Below are 23865 nucleotides of genomic sequence, written 5' to 3' on the forward strand. Positions count from 1 at the left end.
ACTGAATATTCTGTTCCTGCAACTCATTATTTTCATTACTGTATTCTTAACAAGTGCTTTAACATATGGTAAGGCAACACTTCCTTATTACTTTCCTTTTTAAGCTTTATAATGGATACTTTTATCCATTATATTACACTAGCACTTTTGTTGTCATTAACATTAAATTAGATTAATTTGGGGGAGAATTCAATGGTTTATAATTTTGAACCTTTTTATCTTGCTCTTTATGTCACTTAATCGTCAGTAGAGTTTCAAAGCTTTCTATATATTTCTCGTTAATCTCAATGATTTTGTCAAAGTTTTTCATTGTAAGCAACAAAAGCTGACTCTTACTGAGTAAGGAGAAAAAAAAATATTCAAAACATGTTGGGTAGTTCAACATATCTGCAAGTGGGCTGGAGAATTAGGTTCAAGGTTAAACTTCAAGTAAAATGACTGGAACCATCACAGCAAGGTCTAAGGAGAAAACTGTCACTGCCACCACCACCAAAGAGCATTAGCAGTTCAGGTTGCAGCTTCCTCCTTTGCATCAGCAACTCAACTCTACAGCAGTCACCATTACTTCTAGGGACAGGGCTACTTCTTTTTTGTTGTTGCACTGGCTGGAACTTCCAGAATAATGTGACTGATAGTGTTAATGGAGACCAGCTTTTTCTTATTCCTGACTTTAATGGAAAAATGTAAAGTTTGTTTTGGTTCACCATTACATATTGGTCCAGAGAGTGTTAGAGAAATCACCTTCATTAATAACTTATTAAGTAATTTGTTTTGTTTTGCTTTAATTTTCTTTGTATTTTTATAAAATCAGAAATGAATTTAAATTTTGTTAGATGCTTCTTGGTCAAAATGATCATATACTTTTTAAAAAAAATGTTCAACTATTAATGTGATATAGTAACAGGTTTTCTAATATTTAATCTTCTTTGTGTTCATGATATAACTTATTCAGTCATAGTGAGACAACTTCAATATAGTACATAGGTTATGAGTGCATGTTCTGGAATATGATTGCCTGGGTTCCAATCTAGGTTCTGCCATTACTTTTTATTGTGACCATAGAAAGGTAAATTAGCCTGTGTGATACTCAGATTTTTCTTCTACAAAATCAGGAAGATAATGATAATACTTATGTACAAGTTGTGTGAGAATCATTTGAGGTAACTCATGAAAAAAAACAGTATATGGCACACACTGCGTATATAGTCAATGGCAATTAGCATCTTTTTTGTCTACTAATATGTTGATTTTAATATTGTATTATGATTTTTGCAAAATATTTCCAAATGAAATTGTCTTGCAGTTTTCTTTTTGGATGTTGTTTCTGTCAATTATCTTTGGCACTATTTTTTTTATTATATTAATCATGCCAAATGAGGTAGAAAGCTTTCTATCTTCTTCCACACTCTAGAAGACTTTAAACAATATTTAAGTTTCTGTTTAATTAAGGAATGAAAATTCCTCTGTAAACTATTAGTGTTTTCAAGTTTCCTAGGTATAATTCCTTGACAACATTTCCATTAATTTTATGGCTTTTATCTTTTCAAATATTCCATTTAAATTATTTTTAATCATCTGTACTTTTCAGAATTTTATTTATTACCATGCAGTTATAAATTCAAATTTATTGCAGTAGAGTTGTACATATTATTTTCTTAAAGATTTTTAAGTCTCCTTAAAATCATTTAACTTCTTTCCTGTTATGTTAAAACATTGAATGGGGAATTTAATCCATCTACATTTAGTGTTGTTATTGACAAGTATTGCTTTACTCCTGTCATTATATTCCTTTTTGTTTAGTTGTTTTAAATGTCATTTGTTCCTTTCCTCCCCTTTCATTTTTCATCTTCAGTGTTAGCTGGATTTTTGAGGTGACATGATTTAGTTTCTTTCTGTTTCTCATTCACATTTTGGTTTTAATTGCTGGTTTTGCTCTTTCTTGTGAATTCATGACAGTGATTATTATTTTTCAAATTCTGAATGCAAGAGTCCTTTGAGAATTTCTTGCAGGGACTGGTCATGCGGTAGTGAACTCCCAGAATTTTTGTTTGTCTGGGAAATATACTATTTCTCCCTCATTTCTGAAGGATAACCTTGCTGGGTATAGAATTCTTGGCTTGCAATTTTTTTCTTTTAGTATTTTTAATATATTATCTCATTTTCTTCTTGCCTGTAAGGTTTCAGTTGAGAAGTCTGCTGTTAGTCTGATGGAGGCTCCCTTAGAGTTGACTTGATGCTTTTCTCTTGCTGCTTTTAGAATTCTCTCTGTCTTTGAGCTTTGCCAGTTTGACTATAATGTGTCTTGGAGAGGATCTTTTTGGATTGATCTGTTTGGGGATCTTTAGGCTTTCTGGATCTGAGGGTCTGCATCTTTCCCTGTACCTGGAAAGTTTTCTATTATTATTTCATTGAATAGGTTTTCCATGCCTTTTCCTTTCTCCTCTCCATCTGGAATAACCATGACATGGATATTTGTGTGCTTGAGATTGTCTGCTAGCTCTCTTAGATTTTCGTCATTTTTTAAACTCTTTTTCCTGTTTTTTGTCTTCCTGGGTTATTTCAAAAAGATCTTCTTCAAGGTCTGAAATTCTTTCTTCTGCTTATTCTAACCTGCTGCTCAGAATGTTCTGCTTTTTATTTCATTGAGTGAATCATTCTGTTCTAGGAGTTCTTCTACATTCTTTTTTAAGGTACTAATCTCTTTGTTAATTTCCTCATTCATATCCTGGATTTTTTTTTTTCTTGTTTCATTGTGTTCTCTAGCTGTTTTTTCTCTTATCCCTTTGAGTTTTCTTTCCTTTCAGACATTTAAGGGTTTTCTGTTCTGTAGGGTCTGGTACTTGAGAATTATTATATTCCTTCAGTGGTATCATATCTTCTTGTTTTTTTGCAGTTCTAGTATTTTATTTTTGATATTTGGTCATCTGGTAGGGCACTTGTTTCTTTTGTTTCTCTGGAGTGGTCTATGAGGGGAAAGACTTTCTCCTCTATTTGTAGGCTCTGCTGGTGACTCTTCTTGTATCAACAAAGTTGAGTGTGCAGTGGGCTGCCTCAGCTCCTGCTTGGGTGATGGGTGGGCCTCTTGGGGCTCAGGTGGTGTGGGCCACTGGCAGCAGTGGCACATGGGTGGGACCAGTGCTCTACATTACAACATTGATACTTGCTGTTCTTCCCCTCTGTGCCAAACTAGTAGCAAGTGCATTATCATGATCAGTATGAATAAGTTCTAGAAATTTATTAATAAAGAGTATCTCAATAGTTTCACTCTCTAATTTATTAACTTCCATTTTTATTTTTCTGAATTCCTCCTTGTTCTTAAAATTATTTTAAAATTACTTGTCTTTTCTATTATAATGCTTACTTCATTTATTTTTCTTTTTGATTTTAGATCAAGGTATTTTAGGATAAGGAGCTATGCATTTTCCTCTGAGTACAGTTGGATCCCATCCTATCTTTAAAATAAATCTATTGTTTTAATGTTCTTTTCAGACTTCATAGTTTTAATTCCTCTTTTATCCAAGAATTATTTTTAAAGCAATGCTTTTAATTTATCTTCTTATATTTTTCATATCTTTTGAAATGATTTCTAGTTTTATTACACGGAGATCAGAAAATGTGATATGTACTTGTTTTTCTCTCCCTCTAATTGTTTAATCAGTTCAGCAAGAAACCTGAAGAAAGCAGGAGTCAAACATGGTAGGCTTAAAAAACACTATATTGGACATGAAAATTCTCTTTTATCTTTCTCATTTTAAAATATTTTAAAATAAGCTTAGTACTTGCATAAGATAGCAGATAACTGTTACTGTATTTTATCTGCTTACTGATGATAGCATTGATTAAGTGTCTTAATCTTCAGCCTAGATTACAATGTGACTCAATTAACTCAATATGCCTACTTTCATAAGCTGTTAAGACCTCTGAGATTTTTTTACTTTGATGTAGGAAGCTCATTTTTCTGCTCTCTAATATAAAAGTATTATTGATGTTATTGCTTATTTATATAATATGATTAATTAATTGAAGTACTGATTAGCTTTTATTCACTGTAATTTGGAAATTTGGATTTATTTTCTTTTTTATTTATTTGTTTTGTTATTTATTTGTTTGGTTTTTGGCAGCTGGCCAGTAAGAGGATCTAAACCCTTGACCTCAGTGCTCTCAGCACCATGCTCTCCTAAGCGAGCTAGCCAACCAGGCTTGGATTTATTTTCTATATTCAAATTTTTTATATATCTAAATTCCACTTTTAAGAATATTTCTGTTTTGTTTGATTGTTATTTTTGCAGAACATGGTTGGAGAGTGGGCATTACCAGAAGAAATGGCTGATAATCCACCCCCCTCTAACAATTGCATATTGGGCCATGCGCTTCACAGACTAGTTGAAAAATCTCTTCCTCCTCAAGTTGAATCAACAGTACCTGAGTTAACTTCATTTTCTGTTAAAGGATGCTTATTGGGGAAAACACTAAGTGGAAAAACTACCACTCTAGAATCTCTACAAAAAGGTAGAATTTCTCTTTTCCCTCTTCATTAGGTGACATTTGTACTGACTGTGACTGCAAATGTCTGTTTACAGAAAACATACAAGAGGCTCTGCTGATATATTAGAAAATCTCTGTCATCAAAAATTTAATGGTAGGGTGATAACAACATTTATTGGTCAAGCCATACTTACTCAGTCCTAAAAATGAAATACTGATAGATGCTACAACATAGATGAACCTTGGCAACGCTATACCTAGTGAAAGAAGCCAGACACAAAAGATTACATAATGTATGACTCCATTTGTGTGAAATATTCAGAATAGGTAAATTTGTAGAGACAGAAATCATATTGGTGGTTGCCAGGGGCAGGGGTAGGGGAATAGGGAATGACAGCTTAGTGGGTATGGGGTTTCCTTTTGGGGTGATGAAAAATTTTTGGAACAAGATAATGGTGATGGCTGCACAACATCATGAATGTCTAAATGCCACTGAATCGTATCCCTTAAAATGGTTTAAATGGTTACTTTTATGTTGTGTGAATTTTACCACAATAAAAAAGCAGCTTGATCCAAAAGATAGTTCTAGGGGGCCCTAAAGACAGTGTTATAGGGTGAAGTAGCACATGAGGACAATTATATCAGTTTCCCAAATGAAAAGCTATTTATAAAATTGTCTTTTGCACTTTAGTCTTTCCAATTCAGGTACTTTCTATTGAGACTCTTGTGCAAGAAGCTATTCAAGCATTTCATGACAATGAAAAAGTCAATGAGGCCCTACCAACTCAGAAAGAAGAGGCTCCAACAGTTCTACAAGAGAGTAGTAAAGAAAGCCAGGCAAGTGTGATTCTAGTTTTCTTTTCTGCACATAGTACACTAGAGATTTGAATCTGAGTGGAATCTAAAAGATCTTTTAGACCAGAGGTCTTTTCTTTAAAAGTTCAGAGAGTAAATATTTTAAGTTTTGTGAGTCAAGAGGCAAAATTGTGGATATTTTATAGGTACTTAGGTAACAGGAGAGAAAACTCCTGCACACCTCCCGTACACCCACACTGGCTTGCCCGGCTGGATCATCTAGGTGGTGGGCTCACTTTGTGCCCAGTTTCCATCAGCTGGAGACATTCTCCTAAGTAATGGGCCACTGGCTGCTAAGTGGGGGTGGGTGGAAAGACTGAGTTGTGGGAGTTGGGAGGGTGGTATGTGAATGTTGTGGGAGAACTCAAGAAGTCACCAACTACTAGACTGAGATCTCACCACTCAGTGCCTGGCAGTTGCCAACATCAGAGTCCCCACTGTGTAGTCTGAGACCAATGCTGGCCCTGGGCAGCAGCTAGGGCAGGTGCTAGTGCCAATGGGGACTGGACGGAGGAAAATGCCTGGCTTGAAGTCCAAGCTCACAGTGCTAGGCTGCCTTTAGTAATGTTCAAAAACCATATCAAAAGAGTTGGTAGACCACATTTGGTCCATGGACCATACTATGCCGACCCTTGATCTAGACTAGTTGATCTCAATGGGAGAGGAAGGGGAGAAGGAAGAGCTCTCCGTACAGTGTACATGTATCATATTCCCATCAGTATTGCATCTCCTTACGCTATTGCATGAATATTCTTGAGGTGAGGGTGTCCCTACCTTGAAAATTATTGATGTGGACCAGCCCCTTCGTTTTATGGAGGAGACAGTGGAGACCCTAAACATGCATTGGTTTGCTTGAGGTCAGAAGGCTTGTTGATGGCTACTCCGTGATTGGGGTCCAGTATTTTTTCCCCTACCTTATGCTCTCTCTGCATTTGAGTAAAATTAGCAGAGAATCTAATCCAGATTATTTGCATGGGCTGCAAAATAAATACCATTTAACCATAAATTCTGAAAATAACTTGGGGAAGTTTGCTTCATTGTGGGGTTATATCTTCCTGCATTTTGTGATAGTCTTTCTATTTTAATTAATAGTTTGATAGATAATGTACAGGTTTTTCTTTATTTCCCTATGGCTATGACTGACACGTCCAAGATTATCCTTTTTAAGATGGTTTTCCATAAGCTCTATCTTTTTCTCTGGTTCCATTGTATTTTCAAAATAGCAGTTGCTGAGTTTTACACAGTAATTGAAGGCCATTAAAAAGGCTGATAATATCACAGGTAACTGTGTTTCTAAAGTGCAATTATCAAATTTTGTTTGTTTCTGGAAATCATCATTTAGGACTGAGACTTCAATCCCCTTTAATATTATTAATGTTATTGATAAAATAATGTATTTATTCTCAAACCCTTACTTATAGAACTAGAATCAGGAAGGTTATTAAAATATAACAATGTTAAAATCTCTCCCTGTATGTGTGTTTTCTCCCCAAAGGATCTGCAAAATGTATTTCCAGCTGATCCAGTTACAGGTAAAGTATTACTCAAAACAGAAGGTGCAGCTATGCTTAGTAAGTAAGATATCAAAACAAATCATCCATCATTTACATTAAAGAGACAGACAAACAGTAAGAGCACATATATGTGAGCACGAACATGCGTGTAGGGAAAAAAGCAGGAGACAAGGGGTGTTTGCACAGTCGTCTGTATGGTCGTTTGACAGACAGAGCAAGATAATCCTTGCTTGAAACTAGGGATACGAGTTGAAAATTACAAGGGAATCTTTTCACCCTCCTCCTTCAAACCGTTGCGCAGTTTTCCTGTTAGGAATACAGCTAAGATAAATCATCCTCACCCTGGAGAGAGTATTTTATAGTTTCTTCTCACCTATGCGAGTGTGTGTGTCAGTCCTATTGGGGCTGTCTGTGTGTTGCTGCCTTGTTCACGGTGCTGAGGAAGGCCACAGGGTCTGGTCTCTTCAACGTACATGAGCAAGTGGTTCTTTTGATAAAACTCAGTTTATTTTCAACCTTGGACAAAGCCAATAGAACCAAGATACCCAAACCTAACAAAAAGATTATCTCCCCTGGGATCTGGGCCCTAGTCCTTCAGGTCCTTTGTACAACCATTGAAGAAAAACCATTTCAAGTATTAAATATCTTTTCTATTTGTGCTAGTGAAGGCTTTGCCATATTAAATAGTTTCCTCATATTCTAGCATAAAAGTCAGATCAGATCCTCCTTTGTTGTTGTCATTATTGCCATCATAAGTGAGCAATACACAGATTTGCTGTGAGTAAGCAACTCTTCCACAGCTGTTGGTTTCCCATTTTTTTAAAGGACATTATCTGTCTCTTATTCCAGTTATTTATTTTGTAAGAAATCATTTTAATTGATTTTTTAAATTTTATAAGTATTAACATGTTTTATTATATAAATAATTAATTTGTAAACAAACTCTGAAAACTTATTTTTTTCCCATAGAATTTAACTAGAAACCTCTCTGACTTCTAGAGTTGTTTGCTTTTAAGACAAATTTATTATCTGTAACTTGATAATCCAGGAAAATAAAAATGTAACGAATTAACATTTTAACACTGTTTCTTGAGAAACTTGGCTCGTCTTTACTTGGCTTATCTTTCGAAAAGAGAACCCAAACTGTATTAAAGTATTTTTAATGATCTTGTTACATGAGCTTAGGCCATACAGGAAGGAAGGAAGTGGAAACACCAAGCCACACAGTGGCCAGGACCGTAATGGTGTGGAATGAAGGTAAAAGCCATGCTGTCATGATTCTATTACTTTCTTCCTCTGAGTATCTCATGCATAGCTGGATCCAATAACCTTTATGTCCAGAACTACAGAGGGTCAAATACTGACATGGCTGTTAGTTGTAAACACTGAAAATTTGTTCTTACCACTTTTCCTGTTGTTAGGTACTAATATGAATAGCACACCAAATGACAAAGAAGTCAAATCAAGTGATAATTTCTCCAAAGTAAGTATTATAATCTAATTTTGCCTACTAGTATATTAAAATGTGTCATAATTCATGGGCTTTTGGTGTGTCTTCAAATGCTATGAAATTGCAATGTGCTCCTCTTTGGTTTTAAAGTAAATTTAATGGTAAATATTAGCTAATCTGAGTTAACATTCTTTATGTTCTTAATATTCTTTGTATATAAACCAGTGGAAATTACTATTCAGTTTTGCCAGGTAAGAAAGTAAACATGTACTTTTTAAATTTTAGACATGCCAAATTTATTTTTGTTTTTCTTTATTTTTATTTAATTTATGAATTTTATTTCTTATCATGCCCTCTTTACCTTTAAAGAATGTTTCCAGAATTTCTCCTTAGCCTTGTTGGTGACTCTATAGAATTTTTTATTAATCTCTGAAAAAATATTTATAATAGTTCGCTTAGTATTGCTCCTAATGGAAATTAATGTTTCCATAAATAATATTGCTTTACTGTATATGGAAGCAATTTTTTGTCATCAAATAGAATGACCGTGTTAATCAAGTGGAATTTTATTTACTTTATTTTTATTATATTTGATTATATTTATTATGTGTTTCATCATGGAAAGCAATTTTATAATATTTTGGAATTCAAAACTGCTTAAACTTTTGGAAGGATGTAAACCAAACTATAAACATGCTGACCAATGTTGGGGGGATGGGGAATGGATTTAGAAAAAGCAATAAAGGGGGACTTATAACTTTTACTCTGTGCATTTGAAATATGAATTACCAGAAAGGCTACATATATTTTTATATTTACATTTATTGATTTGCAAATCCCACGAATTCCATACTGAATTCAAGTCAAAGAGCATACTTTGTTCTCTGTACTGTTTTAATAACTTGGATATATCAGTGAACAAAAGAGTTCCCTACCCTTATGGAGTTCACACTACAGTAGAGAGAGACAGATAATAAACCGTAAACACATAAATAAATGAATTGTATGACACATTAGATGGTAATAGTGCCATCAAAAAATAAAAAGTAGAGTAGATCAAGGGTGATCAGGAACACAGGCCATGTGGGCAGGAGAAAAAGGAAGGTTGCTATACTAAATGGTGTAGACCTCCCTGAGAAAGTGAGATTTAAGCAGTTTGCCAGAGGTGAGAGAATCAGCCAACTGGGTCTGGATGCCTTCCAGGCAGCAAGGATGGCTGGATGCTAGATGACAGTCATGAGGCAGGAAGGTGCCTGGCCAGCAGGGCAGGATGAGGTTACAGACAGGAGCAAGAGGCAGGAGAATCAAGTCAGTCAGGGCTGTATAGGCAATTATGAAGACATTTGGAGGAAAACGGAGAGTTTTTGCAGGGTTTTGAGTAGAGATATAATATCATTTGACCTAAATACTCACTCCGGTGGCTGAGTAAAGAATAGACTTAGGGAAGTTTCTGTTCTAGTGATATCGAGTAGCTTACATTGAACTAACCATCCAATAGATAATAATCATAAATGCTGGATAAAATATAGAAGCTAATTATTTGAGAGCCAAAAGAAGATAGCAAAAAGGCAAAGCAGTAAACAAGCAACCCCCCCACACACCCCGAATAGGCACAAAATACATAGAATTTGACCACTGAAAGCAGAGAACTTCACTGGGCAAGAGCCATGGTTACACAGGTTTTCCCCAGAGGGCAAATCCCAGTCTGCATGGCATGAGTAACTGGAGCTCAAGCAGAAGCCTCAATTTTTCTGATTTAAGGTATCAGAGGGGATGCCAGAGCAGCTGAAAATTACAGAGGAAGATCTTGGAAGGGAGGGAACCTCAAAATCTGCATACAAATTTTCCTTAAATTCTTCCCTGACTCCAGAATTGTGCCAAGTGGTTAGTGTCTTCATCAGAGAGCATGGCTCTACAAACATTTGAAATTTGACTTTTACAAGTGAACAGATATGATATGGGGGGAGGGGTGGGGGTGGAGAGGAACGGGTAAAGGGGCATGAAAATCAACTGCAATGTATATGGAGACATAAAATAAATAAATAGAAGTAAAAAAAAAGAAATTTGACTTTTAGCCGTATTCTACCATTTATTGTTTATTTTCATAGTTCACTGTGCGTGCTCAGCTTGGTGCAAAATCAGAACAGTTGCTCAAGAAAGGAAAGAGCATTCCTGACACGTTGCTAGTTAACATCATGGTAAATGCAATTAAGTATGTATCACATTTTTCTTTCTTTGATCTGTTTAATATATTCTATATCACACAAAGGTGTATGAAGAATATATGAAAACATAGAATTTTTTGTTTTTAATATCTAATAAATATTACTCATCTACATAAGAAAACATCCAGTAAAGCAAAGATAGATATATTTTATGATTTACATGCCTATATTTCACTACCTTCCATTTACCAACCTTGACTTCTTTCATTCAGATAGAAATATAGGCCAGGTTCTATTATTAGCTGTAGGGAATTCAAGGAATCAGATAATCGGAAAAGATAAGGGACAGATTATGAAGGGAAGAAACCCTGACTATGTGGTTGGTCACAGGCCACTGCATTTCCTCATTTTGTGTATCAGGAAGAGTGCTGAGGGAGCCAAGCCCAGTGATGCAAAGGCTGAGCAATGCTGGGGCAGGAAGGCAGGGAGAGAGTAGAAGGTGCAGGAACTTCTGTGCATAGCACAGGGAGGACACATAGTAGAGGATAAAGACAAAAATCAAAATAGGCTAAAGTTTTGTAATCTCTCCTGTCCTCCTTTCTAAGGAGGAAGAAATACCCTCCACTCTCCTTTGTAATACAGAAAAGATAGAAATTCAAAGAAGCCATCGAGGATCAGTTGATCCTTACAATAAAGAGATTAAACTGAGCAGGAGGGAAAAAAGAGCTGAAAAAGGCTTCTGTGAAAGAGTTTTGGAGAGCTTAGAGCGGGTGAGGAAATAGAACTGGGTAGTTGTGGCATGTGGGGAACATCAGGACTGAGAGAGATGGGAAAGGAGGTGTTTTTTTTTTGTCTTTTTGTGACCGGTAAGGGGATCGCAACCCTTGGCTTAGTGTCGCCCGCACTGCGCTCAGCCAGTGAGCGCACTGGCCAGGTTCCCGCTGCGCTCCCAAGCGCTGCACTCTCCCGAGTGCACCACAGGGCCGGCCCAGAAAGGAGGGTTTTAGAGAAGTTTTTCTACACATCCAGAGTGGACTCCCCCTTAGTGTTTTCAACTGGTGTGGAATGTAAAGGAATAGGTGTATAGGTATATTATTGCATATATATGAGATATTCACAGACATATTCTTTTCTACTTCTAGAAATTCTTCTCTGCATCAATAATGATATTTTCTTATGTTTTATTGGTTTAAACATTTTTTAAAATTTATTTTTGAATTTAAAAAAATTTTATAGCAGTTTTAGTGTTACAGAGAAATTGAGCAAAAAGCACAGATATTTCCTACCCTCCCCCACCCACGTGTGCAGTTTCTTCTGTTATTAACATGTTACATTAGTGTGGTGCATTTGTTACAATTATGAACCAATATCGATATTAACTTAATTTTATATTAGGGATTGATCAAAGTTTCTTTGGATTTGTTTCTGGTTTAAATATTCTGTCCCATTGTTTTGGCAGATTGTCATTACATCAATACCACATTGTTTTAATTCTTAAAACTATAAAAATCTTGATACCTGGTAGGATGAGTCTTCCTACCCCCATCTCCTCTTTATTTTCTTCAAAATTGTTTTGGCTATTTCTAGATATTTTCCCTCTTCCATGTGAATTTTACAATTTGCCTATTGAGTTATACAGAATTGCAATGATTTTAGATTTCAGGTGGAATTGACATCTCATAAATATTTTGTCACTTCATTTATACCTTCCTAAGTGCTTCAGTTTATTAGTGTTTTGTTTTTAATAAAATTTTAAATGATTCCTATTAAAAGAAAATAAAAGGACTACGTAAAAGATTTAAGTTGCCTCTCAGTTATGATGGATCTGGAAATCGGACCGTAGCGCTCCTGTCCTTGGAGCTGGAAGGGGCCTCTTATCGTAACATTTCTCAGAGCTGGCATAAAGCATGTTTCAGTGATAGGATTCTTTATTCAAAGAAAACTGTATATGAAAAGCATCAGATATAATGCAGCTCTTCACTTTGGTTTCAGTGGAGCAGGAGCATCTGCACCCCACTGTCATAGCTCCATTACCCTCCCACCACCACCACCATGCCCCTGCCCCTCAGGCACCTCCAGAAGCCTGTCACCAGCTTGAAATCCTCTGATCTAGACCAAATCTATCCTTTTCCAATGAGAAAAGGGAGGCACATGTTGGTTTAGTTAGGTATCTGGTTAGGGGAATACCTGAGCCCAAGTTCAGGTTTTCTGACTCCAGTTGTCTGGTGTCCTCACTGCACAGCTGAACATGTGTGGCCCTAACCTCCTCCTCCCTCTGAAATGGCTCCTGAGACTGGGAGGGGGATGGAGTTACCCAGAGCTGGTACTCAAGGAGATTCTCTTCGCCATCTTAGGCTGATGAATTAACAAATCTATTCTATGCAGAATGCTTCCCCAAGCTCTGGACAAGTTATAAAAGCAAATTACAGTCTTTTCCTACTCTTAATAATCATGAAGAAAATAGAGGCAGTGATCTGAAGGCAGCTTGACACCATGGAATGATCACTGGATTTGGGGTCCTTTGCAGTTTTGTGACTTTGAACAAATAATGAAATCTCTCTGAACTTCAGTTTTCCCCCCTCCTTCCTTCCCACACTGTCAAAAGGATCACACATAGGCACAAGCAGACTTAGAAACCTTTGGAAAGGGGATTCTAGAGTTTAATAGGAGTCCTAAGAGAGAATAAAATTAAATCATACCTTTTAATAGAAGGGCCAAAATCTCAATTTTGCATAATTTAAGGTTTTAGAAGGACAATGTTGAAGTGTATGCCCTTTTCACAGTTTTCCAATTGCAAACAAAACTAATAATGGGGAACACCCATTCTCTAAAGAGGACACTGTGCTGAGTGCAAAAACCCAAGAAACAGTCCTTATCCTTAAGCAACTTATAAAGAAGATTAAAAAGACTCACTTGAATTTTTCTAAGTCGAGAAATACAATGACCACTTGCTTGATGAAGTAAACGAGAGTCAGAGGAGTTCAGATCATGCTGTTGTGGCTCCATGCAGGGTTGGGAGATGCTGCAAGAGCTCTCTGGGTCAGCAGTACAAATATCCAGTATGTGCTAAGCTCGGGGTGGGGTTTAAATGCATCATTTCAGTTTATCCTCACAACCGCCCTGTGAGGTATGTTATGTTACCCCATGGTACAGATGAGGAAACTGAAGTGCAAAGGAAGACTAGCCTACGAACACAAGCTAGAAAATGCAATTCATACATAACAGTGAGGGGATGAGTTTGTTTGAAGTAAATGGTTCAAAACTGTGAGAGGTAAGACGTTGTAGAGAAATAAGTTGTGGCTGGTTCCTTTTAAATACCATGTTAAGTCCTCTGGGATAGATTCAGAGGGTAACAGTTACCCACAGAAGGATTTTAAGCAAGAGAGTAATTGTGACACATCAGAATTAATATTTTAGCTTATAAAGTAATGAAATTCATGCAGTAGGAGGTTATTGTGGAATTGAAAGAAAGATAGTGGCAAGATTCATTGCATTATTATTTCTAAAGTATGTGTGTCTATCAAAATGTTAATGGGTTTTCCTGTCTCAATTTAGCGAGATACCTGTGAATCAAGGCTGGGTCCTCGATGGTTTTCCAATGACGTTAAACCAAGCACAGCTTCTGGAGGAAGCTCTCACAGGCTACAACAGAAACCTCATAGAAACAGAGGGAAGGAAAACACAAATACCCACACTAGCTGTTGATCCTACGATTTCCAAAGAAGTACCTCTTCCCTCTTCTGCATTTGATTTTGTCATATTATTAGATATTTCAGATGCTTGCTCACTGAGTCGCATGAATGACATCATAGGTAAGCTGAACCCTTTTTTTTTCACCTTCTTTTTTTTTACCATCAAAATTCTTTGTTTTGTTTTTTCTTTGACTGAACCAGCGAACATACCCAGTTACAATTATGAGTAAGAGAGAATCCATTTCAGCCTTTCAAAGAATAATCCAGCTGAGCACACTTGCCTCTGGCTCTAGCATTCAGCACTGCAGGCCAAGCCTAGAACTAGTGGAGAATTCTAGGCCAACTGCAAGCATCTCAGTGAACCTTTTCATCATCTTGGTGGTTCCCCTGGCAGAGGTGCCTTTTTGAGACTTGCATGCATGGAGGAGCTCTTTGTGGCTACCTAGTAGTACGTGTTGGTGGGTCACCATAGTGATGGTTATAAACCACATCTGTGCTGTAAGCAAGGATCTGGCAACATCCTTCTGTTTATTTAGCTATTTTTCATTCTTGAATTGAGAATATTACTTTATTTCACAAATTAGGTATTTATGGGTAAAAACGTAGTTTTGAACCTTGGCTTTCCCACTTATGAGGTATTTGAGGTTGGAAAAGTTACTTTATTGCTAAACCTCAGTTCCACAACCTATGTGGTAGAATAGCCCATTGCATAGTTAAGGGTATTACATGAGATAAGAGTTAAACACTTAGGACAGAATCTGGCACATGATGACAAGCGTGTAGCAAATACACTAGGAAAAAATGTGGAAAACTTTGAAATGAACAAAAGATTACTGGATATACTTTCAATAGAAGACTGAGTATTTTCTGTTGGACCCTTTGAGATATCTGATTCTATAGGGGGTCTGTGCTTTTCATTGGCTTTTCAGTGGCTTTCACTTGGCTCTTCTATGACTTTGTAAGTTGTAAGAAATTGATAGTAATGCAAATGATCCTTATGCTTAGAAAAACAGATGAATTTTGTTCGTTTGGGGCATAATTAATTTCTACAGTGTCAAAAAGATGATTCCAAATATGCCATTACTCTACAGATAGTAACCAGTTTTTCATCTATTAACATCTATTTCTGCATTCCTGATTACTTGTAAATGTGTCTATTATCAGATTCTCATTTCAACTTGTTGTGACATCTTACTGGTTTTCTCATTAATTGAAGAGTTATACGATATCTTTGACACATGTTCACTTTACATTTGTTTGAGAGCCTTGATTTTAGCATTTTTATGTACTACTCTTTAATTAATGATAACAATTATTATTCTTGTATTAGTGCTGTTACTACTAATACAACACTCAGAGCTAGAAGAGGCCAATGCCTTTACTTAGATAAAAATTTAAAGCTTGAGTGCTTGATTTGTCCAAGGTCACATTCATTCTTATTTTGAGTTTGTATAATTTTGAGATCTCCCTTTTACTGTTTACTTAAATAAAATGACAAAAACATTAGATATTACTTCAATTGTTGAGCCCAGTAGTTTAAACTGGATGCTTTCTATCTCATCACAAAAGGGAGAATTTCCTTCTCTTTGTAGAAGGGAGTAGGAGCCATGCTAACAGTAGTGATGAGTCTTCTTGTTCGGATAACTTTCCATTCCTGTTCAGGGGATAGCTGTGAATTGTCTTAAAATACTGCCGATACATGGCTATCTGGTGGCATCCTGAACATCAGCATCAATCTGACATGAAAGTATATGTGATAAATTGTTATAAAGTGCACACACAGACCTGTGAGTGAGAGGATCCCTGAAAGCTTATTATAACCTACAAGGGCCTCAGAAGGTTTTCTCACCCTCTTGGGGCTCCATAGAAAGCGTATTGTTGTGTGTTTCAAAAATGAAAGGAAATCAATTGGCAAGAATTGTTCAAGAAATCCAACTCAATCCACTTTGAGTTCTTTCAATTTTCTATAAAAATTACATGATGAATGATTCTGGCAAGTTTGTTAAAGCTGATGTTAGCATCTAAATAGTTTGATTTCCTAATTTTAGAGCCCTGACTTATAAATAGGCTTGAAAATGCTCTTTACTACTCCAGGGAGAATTTCTCCTTTGTCAAATTTTATGTTCATATATGCATAACTAATCTTATTACTCTACTCTCAGAAATTAGCCTTAAAGCACAATGTGATTTTTCCTTTATATCGTATATTTCTAGTATTAATGTAACATTTCTAAGTTTGAAATGAATTGAACCAAATCCTGGACTAAAAAGCCATCTAAACAAGGAAAACTAGTATGAAATAATTACTTATATTTTAACTTGTTTGGGTTAAAACAGTATACTAAGCAGGTCCACAGTTTTGAAAATCAATCTGCAGCTTTCAATTCAAGTATTTTAATTTTTTTAAAAAGTGTTATTTTTTCATATCTTAAAATTGTTGCTTCTTAGAATATAAAATCTGAATAGCTTTTAAAAGATTATTTTGCCAATTTACTTCCTCATCTAAAGCAGGACTGCACCTAAACTATTTAAGACAAATGAAACTCTATTCTTCTAAAATATTTTGTTCATTTTTCACACATACATTTAATATGTGTTGCATGCTTCCTAAGTACCAGACACAGTGCTAGGCACTAGTGATAGAGCAATAAAGGGGAAATGGATTCTGCCTTCAAAGAATTTAGTGAAAACTGTGGATAATAAACTAAGGGCTTACGATATAGGGTTGTGCTGTCCAACATGATAGCCACTGGCCACCTGTGACTATTTAAATTAATTACAATTAATAAATAAAAATCTCAGTTCCTTAATCACTGGCCACTTTTCTTGTACACATGTGGCTAGTGACTACCATATTGACAGCACTGATATAGATTGTTTCCACCATCTCAGGAAGTTCTATTGGACAACACTGATATAGAGCGATAGCAGCTAAAATGGCACCACTAGCAAATATTTACTTAATATTGGTAATGTGACAGGCACTGATGACACAGAAGTGAAAGGTAAGTTCCCATCCTCTATTATTTCACAGAGTAGTGTCAGGAGAAAGAAAAGTAAGCTAATTATCATAATGTAGTTTGTTATGTGCCCTAATAGGTGTGCCCAGCATGGGAAAAGGTTGGTCAAAAAACAGAGCAAAGTAGAGAGAAAGGCACCTGGAAAGCTTGGCAGGTGAGCATGCATTGTTCGTCTAGAGAAGCACAAGAACCTCAGTAGGGCTGAGAGGTTCATCCCCTCAGCAAGGGATGAAGGAATGGCAGAAATAAGCCTGGAGAGTAGGCAGAGGCCAGAACAAGATCCTGGCACTAAGCTAAAGTGTTCAGACTTTATACTTGAAGCTGTGTGAAGCCATTGAATAATATGAAATCTAAACTGAATGCAATTAGATATGCTTTTTATAATGATCATTCTGGCTGCAGTGTGGAGGATGAGTAGGAGGAGAGTGATATTGGAAACAAATGAAGTAGAAAATTACTACCATTTAAAGAGTAACTAATACATTAAAACAGCAGCAAGAGGCAAGGGAGGAACAGTCAGATCAAGTGGTATTTCGTGGGTAAACTGCAAAACTTAGTCATCTCATGGGAGATGCAGCACAGGGAGAATGAGATGACTTCGAGTTTCTGACTTGCAACACTTTTTTAATAGTGATACCATTCACTAAGATAATATAGAAAGAAACACATAAAGTTTCTTTAGGAATATGTTGAGCTTTGAAGTGCCTGTGGGACATGTAAGCTAAGATACTCAAAGAACAGTTCTACAAATGGATCTAGATGCCAGCAGGGAAGTGTGCACTAATGTTAAAAATTTTAAGGTGAGGGAAATCATTTAGGAAGAAGAATGCATTAAAAAAAAGATCTAGAATAACACCTGAGAAAACATCAGAATTTAATGGAGAGAACAAAGGAAAAAGTGTTTAGAAACAGCAACTAAACAGAGGTGAAGAAATCCAGGGAGAAGTATCTCATAAGCAAAAGGAGGAAATATTTTCAAGACAAAGGTGCTGTCCTGGAGTCCTGAACAGTAGGAGCCTGAGCTGAAGTGTAGGAGCCTACTCACTAGGGTCAGGTGCAACATTTTGTCCTGCAATGCTTGGGGCCCCTGGAGAAGCCTGAAGAACAATATTGTAGGGAAACAGTCCATCCAAAGCCAGGTAGGTTGTAAAGGCTGAGCATCAGTCCAGCCAGGGCAGGGCAGAGAGGAATGGCCCACAGCATGAGTAAGGATAACTTGCAATAAGCTTATCTCTGAGCGAAAAGAAAGAGCCATAGTGACAGGGTATGTGTTACTCTTTCAGTTTTCTTTCTTTCTCTCTATCTTAGGAAGGGGTGCATTATGTGAAAGAACTCAGCTGATTTTTGAGCCAGGGAATTAGTAAGAATACAAGGATGTTTATTTTTCTTCAAAGATATCTACAACTGTAAGTCTTGGAGAAGATCAATGAGTATCATTCTGCTGTTGTAGCAAAACACAGAAATTGAAGTTGTTAGGTAGGAGAGAGAATTTGAAGTGTTCAACCATGTGCTATACATTTGCAAGAAAGTAAAGTGAAGCCAGGAAAATACTGGTAAATTTGGATAAAAGGATGTAGGAATTTATGGACTGAATGATGTTGAAGAAACGTATCAGGTACATGGGAGTGCTGGAAAGATGAGAGTTTGTGGTAGGGGTATAGGTCTTTAGGATTGCAAAGCTAGAGCCCTTCAGGATGACCTCAAAATCCAGTGGCTGTGGTAGTGAGTGCTAGAATTGGAGAGAAGGGAAAGGGGCCAATGCCTGGCAGGGGTTTGGAGAGAGAGGAATGCTAATCCACATCCTGGACAAATGTGAGGTAGTGACCATGAGATGACATGATAGCATCTCCTGAGAAGAGCTCCCACAGTTTTCTTCAATCACTCATGCTGATGTAAGTAATGTTCAGGTTTTATAAATAACCTAAAAACATTATTCTGTATTCTAAATCCATTTCATCTTGTCCTATCATGACTGATCACTATATGCTGTGAGGGTCCTTCATTTTCTTGAAAGCTATTGATTCACTCTTCAATGTTCTCTTGCATTGAGTAATTCTAATTCCTTTTAATCTAGTTCAAGGCTTTATTTCCTCTTTACGAGTTTCATTTATTCTAAGCTTATGAATATTCTGGACTTTGTACCATTAATCTAGAATAGAACTCAATCGGAGCTGTTAAGACTCTTTGTTTTTTGTTTCTTGTGGTATATTAGTTTATGTCTATTCTATAGGGAGGTCATTAAGCCTAGAAAGAAGCTTACATTATTTTGGTGTATTATAATCTGATATCAACAAGTAATTTTTATGTTTGTTTGACTGTATGGCCACCTTGTTCTTCAGTTTTAATTTTTACATCACAGTGTTGATTTTTCTAATTCTTTCCAAGTTCAATATCCATGGTGACCCATCATTTTTCGTTCTCATCTGTTCAAAGTCAATCATGAGATTCTCTACACTGAAACTACAAGTACTCTTTAATGTTGTGTTTTACAATGTTTTCCCAAATTTCCAATAAAAATTTGAATTCTCATCCCAAAACTGTACACTTTCAACATCTTATTGAACATTTTTAAGCAATATTGAACAAAAGATAGGACTATATCTATTTGGCATCTTGTATCAGTATTTTCTAGCGGAAAGTAGCAACTTTGACTGGTTTAGAAAATTATCTAATTAAGTAATTTTCATACCGTAGCTGAAGAATTTTCACATGAAATGGCTCATGAAGGTATCAGTCAACGTGTAGCTGCTGAAAATCGAGATAAAGATGGGGACCAGAATTTAAGAGACCAGATACAACATAGGTTAGTTTTAAAGTAAATGTCCTGCTTCTTGTTTCTTGACCTTTAAACAGATTGACAATTGGCTACTTTGAAATCATCAGATCTAGAAGAAAGATATATTTACTAGCATTCAGTCTTCTACAGGTAAAACAGAACTAAGTAGTTCCAATGTCGAGTGAAGTATTAATGTGGTAGCTTTCATATTCACAGCACAAGTCATTATAGTCTGGGAACAGAAGAATTAAATCAGGCACACTTCCCTTTATGGTTACAGGAACTCATAAGTTAATTTTGTGGAATCCTAGTGCAGCCCTCATTAAGGAAATGCCAGTAAACTGCCAGTGAAGATTGTGGAGCTTTAAAGAGGTAGGCACAAGACTACAGAGTGTAGTTCTATGACTACTTCTGCTAAAATTATGTGGCATTCTTTTGGCTGTGTGCAATTTATCATTACAAAAGAATATTTAGAAACCCTGAGGAGTCAAAAAATATGAAGTAAGCCAGGGAAGAGTAATTTCAGCCACATTAAAACTGTCTGCTCTCCAGGAAGAAAATAAAATGTTTCAAGAATTATTCCAAGAACACTTTTGATCAAAGCCAGTAAGGCTGAACCATCTGTACTTACTCAAAGATATTTTCAATTTCTATCTCTAAGAAAAAAGTAGATAACCTAGTTGGATTAGGCTATAGCACCATCAGAAGAGTGCTCCAGGGCCGGCCCGTGGCTCACGCGGGAGAGTGCGGTGCTGATGACACCAAGAGTGCGGTGCTGATGACACCAAGACCCCGGGTTCGGATCCCATATATGGATGGCTGGTTCACTCACTGGCTGAGCGTGGTGCTGACACCACCAAGTCAAGGGTTAGGATCCCCTTACCGGTCATCTTTAAAAAAAAAAAAAAAAAAAAAAAGAAGAGCACTCCAGAGTGTTCCTACTATGAGTGCAGATGATGTTTCTTTAGATTTTCACTGAGAGTCTGAACTTACACTAAAGGTTCCCTGAATTGGTAGTATTTTCAAATCTTTTACTCTTTCATACATCTCAAAAAATATATGTCTTGATAGTAATGAATAATTTCTCCTTTAATTTGAAGAAAATAGAGGAGATGCAGGCACCCTGGCTCACCCCACAGAAGGGAAGAGCATGCCCGGGGACCCACACAGGAGCTGTTAGAAGCCACCCTGCATGAAAGAAAGCAGAGAACACTGCAAACACTGTGTCTGTGCAGGTGGTCCACTACCATCACTGCTATAGCCACTACCACCACAAGGGTGGCTCACCACCACAGTGGCAGACATGGCCACCATGCAGGTGATCTGCCTCCCATTTGACTACACTTACACAAGGATAGTCACCAGCAGAGCCTAGAAAAAGAGGAGGAAGTCTATCTCCTCAAAGCCCACTCTAGAGAAATAGAAGTAACTGCTCTACCAGATGACCAGACATCAATGTAGAGAAAACAGAAATACAAACAAACAAGAAAATATGACACAGCCAAAGGAATATAGTAATTCTCAAGTACCAGACCCCATAGAAAAGAAACCCTTGAAATGACTGAAAAGGAATTCCAAACAACAATCTTAAGGAAACTCAATGAGATACAGATTATTCAGTTACACAACACAAAGAAACAAGAAAAAATATCCAGGATATGAAGGAGGAAATTTACAAAGAGATTAATACCTTAAAAAATATATAACAGAACTCCTGGAACTGAAGGAGTCATTCAACAAAGTGCAAAATGCAACTGAGAGCTTAAGCAGCAGGCTAGAGCAAGCAGAAGAAAGAATTTCTGATCTTGAAGATAGTCTTTTTGAAATAACGCAGGTGTACAAAAAAAAGGAACAAATAATTTTAAAAAATAAAGAAAATCTAAGGGAGCTAGCAGACAACCTTAAATATACAAACATCCAAATCATGGGTGTTCCAGAAGGGGAGGAGAAAGGAAAAGTCATTGAAAACTTATAATAAGATAATAATGAAAAACTTCCCAGGTATAGTGAGAGACATGGACCTTCAGATGCAGGAGGCTCAAAGATCCCCAAACAAATTCAATCCAAAAAGATCTTTCCCAAGACACATTATAGTCAAACTGGAAAAGCTCAGAGGCAGAGAGAATCCTAAAAGCAGCAAGAGAAAAGCATCAAGTCACCTATAAGGGAGCTTGTATAAGAGTAATAGCAGACTGCTCAACAGAAACTACAGGCCAAAAGAAAATGGGATGATATATTCAAAATACAAAAAGAAAAAAACTGCCAGCCAAGAATACTATACCCAGCACGGCTATCCTTTAGAAATGAGGGAGAAATAGTGTTTCCCAGATAAACAAAAACTGTGGGAGTTCACCACCAGCCCATTCACCTTGCAGGAAATCCTCAAAGGAGTCCTGTGTCTGGAATCTGAAATCTGATTATCATTACCACCAAAACACGAGAAAGAGCAAAACCCACTGGTAGAACAAAAATGCAAAAGGGAAAGAGAAGGAAACTAAATCTTACCACCTCAAAAAACCAACAAACATTGAAGACAAACAATAAAAGGGGAAGAAAGAAATACAAGATGTTTGAAACATCCAAATGAAAATCATTAAAATGCCAGAAGTCAGACTAAACTTTTCAATAACAACCCTAAATATAAATGGATTAAACTCACCACTCAAAAGAAACAAACTGACTGAAGGGATTAAGAAACTAGATCCAACTCTATGCTGTCTTCAGAAGAAACACCTCAACTGTAAAGATACACAGACTAAAAGTGAAGGGATGGAAAAAGATATACTATGCAAATGGAAACCAAAAGTGAGCAGGAGTAGCCATTCTTATATCAGATAAAATAGAATGTAAACCAAAAATCATTAAAAGAAACAAGGCCACTGCATAATGATAAAGAGATCTACCCAGCAAGAAGACATAACAATCATTAATATATATTCACCCAACACCAGAACACCCAGGTATATAAAGCAAATTCTATTAGACCTAAAGAAAGAGATAGACCCAAATGAGATAACAGTAGAGGACCTGAACATGCCTCTCTCAGCATTGGACAGGTCTTCTAGGCAACAAATCAACAAAGAAATGCAGGATTTCAACTATGCCTTAGACTAAATATACCTGGTAGATATCTAGAGAACATTTCATCCAACAAATACAGAATATACATTTGTCTCTTCACCACATGGAACATTGTCCAGAAGAGACCATATTTTAGATTACAAATCAGTCTAAACAAACTTTTAAAAATTTAAATCATTTTAAGTACCTTTACAGACTATGACAGGTTAAAACTAGAAATCAATAAAAAGTGCAACTCTGGAAACTATACAAATATATGGAAATTAAATAACATGATCCTGAATAACCTACATGTCCAAGAAGAAATTAAACAAGAAATCAAAATTTTCTTGACACTAATGAAAAGACAAATCATACCAAATCCTGTGGGATACTGCAAAAGCTGTACTAAGAGAGAAGTTTATTGCAATAAATGCTTACATGTAATGAACAGAAACACTTCAAATAAACAACCCAACATTACACCTCAAAGAACTAGGAGAACAAGAACAATCCAATCCCAAAATAATTAGACAGAAAGAAATAATTAAGATTGGAGCACAATTAAATGATATAGATACCAGAAAAACAATACAGAAGATTAATGAAACAGAAAGTTGGTTTTTTGAGAAGATAAACAAAATAGACAAACCATTACCTGAATTAACAAGAAAGAAGGGGGGGAGAGAGAGAAAGAGAGAAGGAGAGAGAGAGAGAGAGAAGAGAGAAGACCCAAGTAACAAAAATCAGAAATGAAAAAGGAAATATTACAACTGATTATGCAGGAATACAAAAAAAATTAGAGACTATTATAAACAACTATAGACCAACAAATTTGAAAATCTATA

General features: G+C 36.3%; 1 protein-coding gene across 1 annotated transcript in view; it reads left to right on the top strand.

Moving 5' to 3' along the window:
* Window positions 1–23865, top strand: part of SPEF2 (sperm flagellar 2) — a 191094-nt gene that overhangs the window by 61132 nt on the left and 106097 nt on the right. Inside the window, exons 11-17 of the mRNA XM_063087801.1 lie at window positions 4290–4509; window positions 5177–5322; window positions 6836–6911; window positions 8276–8337; window positions 10413–10516; window positions 14025–14281; window positions 19876–19984. Coding sequence (XP_062943871.1) covers window positions 4290–4509; window positions 5177–5322; window positions 6836–6911; window positions 8276–8337; window positions 10413–10516; window positions 14025–14281; window positions 19876–19984 — 974 coding nt within the window. The remainder of the gene's footprint in view (window positions 1–4289; window positions 4510–5176; window positions 5323–6835; window positions 6912–8275; window positions 8338–10412; window positions 10517–14024; window positions 14282–19875; window positions 19985–23865) is intronic.

This window comes from Cynocephalus volans, chromosome 2 (assembly GCF_027409185.1).
Source record: "Cynocephalus volans isolate mCynVol1 chromosome 2, mCynVol1.pri, whole genome shotgun sequence".
Lineage (NCBI taxonomy): Eukaryota > Metazoa > Chordata > Mammalia > Dermoptera > Cynocephalidae > Cynocephalus > Cynocephalus volans.